Source organism: Microtus oregoni, unplaced genomic scaffold, assembly GCF_018167655.1.
Source record: "Microtus oregoni isolate MIOR12 unplaced genomic scaffold, Mior012 000031F_ref0000149, whole genome shotgun sequence".
Classification (NCBI taxonomy): Eukaryota; Metazoa; Chordata; class Mammalia; order Rodentia; family Cricetidae; genus Microtus; species Microtus oregoni.
Window position 1 is genome coordinate 1,883,153 of NW_024543090.1, and position 3,945 is coordinate 1,887,097.

At 39.9% G+C, this 3,945-nt stretch overlaps 1 protein-coding gene across 1 annotated transcript; it reads right to left on the bottom strand.

Moving 5' to 3' along the window:
* Positions 1 to 1,496: 1,496 nt before the first annotated feature.
* LOC121465701 (eukaryotic translation initiation factor 3 subunit E-like) lies at positions 1,497 to 2,963 on the bottom strand. Its single transcript, XM_041679045.1, has one exon. It carries the CDS (start codon positions 2,958 to 2,960, stop codon positions 1,623 to 1,625), a length of 1,338 nt encoding a protein of 445 aa, XP_041534979.1. The 5' UTR covers positions 2,961 to 2,963; the 3' UTR covers positions 1,497 to 1,622.
* Between the last annotated feature and the right edge of the window lie 982 nt (positions 2,964 to 3,945).

The window sequence follows — 3,945 nt, forward strand, 5'->3', positions numbered from 1 at the left end:
AAGATAAAGGTCATTTCTTGCCCCAAGCCATGTATATTTCAATGTGGAAAGTGTGAATATGACTGTAACAACACCCAGTGTTATACACATCATTTCATTAACAACCATGCAAGAAAGATATTCTTGAGCTGGGGAGACCACTCATTTGGCAAAGTGAGGTTTGAGTTCAATCTCCATACTGTACCTAACAAAACTGTGTATAGAGGTGAACAGTTGTAACCCAGTACCAGGAAGACAGAGCTATGCACATCCCTGGGATTCTGGCCAGTAAGTTTAACATGTTTGATGAGCTTCTGGGAACTTGTCTCAGAAAACAACTAAATAAGTAAGTAATAAATGATAGATGGCATCTAAAGAACATCTGAGCTTGTCCGCTGGCCTCCATACACACACATTCACATCTACAGTTGTGTAGATATACAAAGGGAGAGGGACTCATATTCATTTCCCAGGTACTGATACATTCCCACTTGTGTAGATATACATACATAAAGGAGGGAAGAGGTGTAGCAGCAGGCTGCTTATTTATTCCCAACTCCTCATCTCCAAAAAAAATAATAATAATCACACAGAAACTATATTAATTAAATTACTGCTTGGCCCATTAGCTCTAGCTTGTTATTGGCTAACTCTTACATCTTAATTTAACCCATCTCCATTAATCTGTGTATCACCAAGTGGCTTTGGCTTACTAGATAAAGTTCCCAGTGTCTGTCTCCAGGAAGCTACAAGGCTTCACTCTGACTCTGCCCTCTTTCTCCCAGCATTCTATTTAGTTTTCCCCACCTAGCTCTGTTCCTCTATAACTCTGCTATAGGACCAAAGCAGTTTCTCTATTCATTAATGGTAATCACAGCATACAGAGGGAAATCCCACACCAAAGGGAGACTCCTACTCATTTTCTAGGTAGGAAATGAGAAGCTTAAAAACCATTGAGTTCAACAGCAACCTTGGCCTCCTCGCCCCATGTTGTTTTGTTCCCTGTGGAATAATGTGAGTTGGTCATGTTTTGCAGATGCTATGAGAATGGCAGGTAAAGAGCAGAATAGAAAAACGAAAAGCATAAAATATAGATGTAAATTAAGCCATACAGTCATCTGGGACCATCATGAATTCTGGCCCATGCCCTTTCTGGCCATCATTTGGTAGTTACAAAGTAGAATTTTTCATTGCCCTAAAATATTGCAATTTATTCTTTCTGTATACAGATGTGACTTGTTAAGTGGCCCTGATCTTGCCCAGTTCTCACTATTAGATGTAAAGGGTAGGCAGTTTGGACTTCCAGAAGCCTAATACACTTCTTAGCTATGGGAGGCATGAGTTGGGAATAGTCAAGAAGATATTGCTTTGACTTGTCATACTATTAACATCCAAAATCTTTCTATTATTGGACAGGAGAAAAGACTTTTATAATCTCTATAAACCTGGCTCAAAACACTGATACATCACAATACTCTCCATATTTCTTTTTTTTTTAAGTGAATCATGGCCAATTTTATTCAAATTCTCCAAAATTTACAACAAACATGTCAAATGCTCCTAAAAATGTATGTTGTTCTTTATATATATAATGGTTACTGTGTCTTTTATTGATTCCTTTTTCTTCTTTTCTTTAGAATTCTTTAATAGAAGCCAGAATCTTGGGTTGCCCAGTTGGGAGCCTCTGATCTACTGTTCTGATTGAGTTTCTTTTCGATATTCATGGCCAACATTTGGCTTCTAAAAGAAAGACTTTTTGTCTTTTCAATCACTTGCTGATAGGGTGATACTGCATTGTTACCCATTACCACGTGACCTAGTTTGGAGTCAGTCTTGGCATCCAACCTTGCATTTCTAATCAGATTCACAATCCATCTCTCAGCTTCTTCTGGAGTCATATTCAGTTTATCTGCTAGCATATTAATGCTGATACACTGGTGAATATGACAAAAGGTTTCAAATATGAAGAGACGGGCATTTTCAATGAAGTCCTCAAGACAAGCCACCAAGAAGAAGTCATTCACAAGCACCGATTCACATTCCCTCAACTTTTTCTGAGCCCCATCAAAATCAAAGTTGACATATAAGCATTCAACAAATTCTGTAATTGGGTCTTTATATGTGTAAGACTCCTGCTGAATAACTTTCACTAGGTCTTTCAGCACCTGCCGGCGTTTCCGCACATCTTTGTTCGTTATGACGGCAGTAGTCAGATAGCGGAGAATATGAGGACACATCGTCTGGATTGCATTAAGGTACTGTGGTTGGTAAAGGAAGAGATCAATAATATTATCACGGCCTTTTGGATGATTGAAAAAAACAAACAGAGACCAATGAATGAGCCACGTTAGCTGTTGAAGAGACTGGAGCGGAGAACTCACAGAGTTATTGTCTATGGTCTCTTTTAACCGAGTAAGGTCTTCCATGGCTGCATCCCAATTCTGCATTAAGATTTCAGAGGCCAATTTTCCCCAGAGTGAACTTAATGCATTTCTATCTGTTGCTGGAACCAAAACTCTAAAGAAGTAAAGATACTCTGCAGCTCCTGAGTAATTCCCACACTCGTACTGGAATTTGGCATATCTGTAAAGTGTATCTAAATATTCTTGCCTAAACCCATGCTTGTCTGCTAGGTAGTCAAATAACATCCGACCATCCCTGGTGGACTGCATCTGCCTTGTAGTTTCCGGATCTTCAAACATCTTCACAATTGGCTCTGTTTCTGCCTGGAGCTGTTTCAGTTGCACAACAACTGTGGTTCTTTTTTCTCTCAAAGCATGAGGGATATCATCAGAGTAAAGGTTTTTGTAGACATCCATAGCAAAGTCTACCATGTAGGTATCACTAAGAAGATCCAATTTTCCTTGTAATAATTCTTTTTCATTATATATCTCCTTCACGGAGAGGAACTCGAGGAGCGGAAAGACCAGATGCCGATCCAGAAAGTGCGCGATGCGCGTCGTCAAGTCGTACTCCGCCATCTTGCCAGGGAAAGGCTCTCCATATTTCTTGACATTCTGATAATAATAAAGGAGACAGTTACTAGGAAATGGACCCTTTGTATTTTTCAGGTCATTCTGAAAATTTTCAGAGGCCATAACTGTGAAGAAAAAGGATAACAGCAGAGGGGAATTAAGAGGAGGTAAGTGAGCTTTAGAAATTTGGGATTCAGGTGACCTGCCTATCATGAGGGTCCTTGCACGTCTATAATCCAGGATCACGCTCATTATCAAGACATTCAAAACACGCCTATGTCCACCATAGCTGGGCTTCTCCAGATTTACCATTGCCATAATAGGTATCTTTGAGATATGTTAGTATAAGAATTCTAGGTTTCCTGTTACCCTCCCCAGCACAACATAAGTTTTGTTACATGATTCTAAACCCACCTTATGTCGGCCTTAAAGCTGGTGCTTGCTCCTACTGAAGTGAAATACTAAATGACACCTAGTCTTTTCTGTTTGTTCTTTCATTGATACCTTGCGATACCACTATACGAGGCTCATCTTACCCATATGAAACACAGTCAGAAACATGCCAACTGCGCCTCAGAAAACTCAGTGAAACCTGGGAAGATAGTTTCAATGAATCCCTAGGTTTTCAGTTGGAAGATGGACTCAGATCAAACCCATAAATTCCCCTCCTCCAATAAAAAGAGTTAAATCTAGTTTGGGAAGCCTGAAAAAAATTGCACTAAGCCATCAACCTCATCCTCAGTCTTGCCCTGCCTCTTGCTTCAACCACAATTTGCCTTCTCTTTCATGCACACACGTAAGATTTTGTGAGCATCTGCATACAAACACTGAATTGCAAGGGGGTGGGGCTATCTGAGCCCCCCCACACACACCACCCTAGGAACAGTACCAGAAGCTGAATTTTTCACCAAGTTCTCTGTAATATTAGAAGAGAAGGAAAGAAAAGAGAACCTGTAATAAGTTCCAGATATCTGCATTTATTCCACTTCCA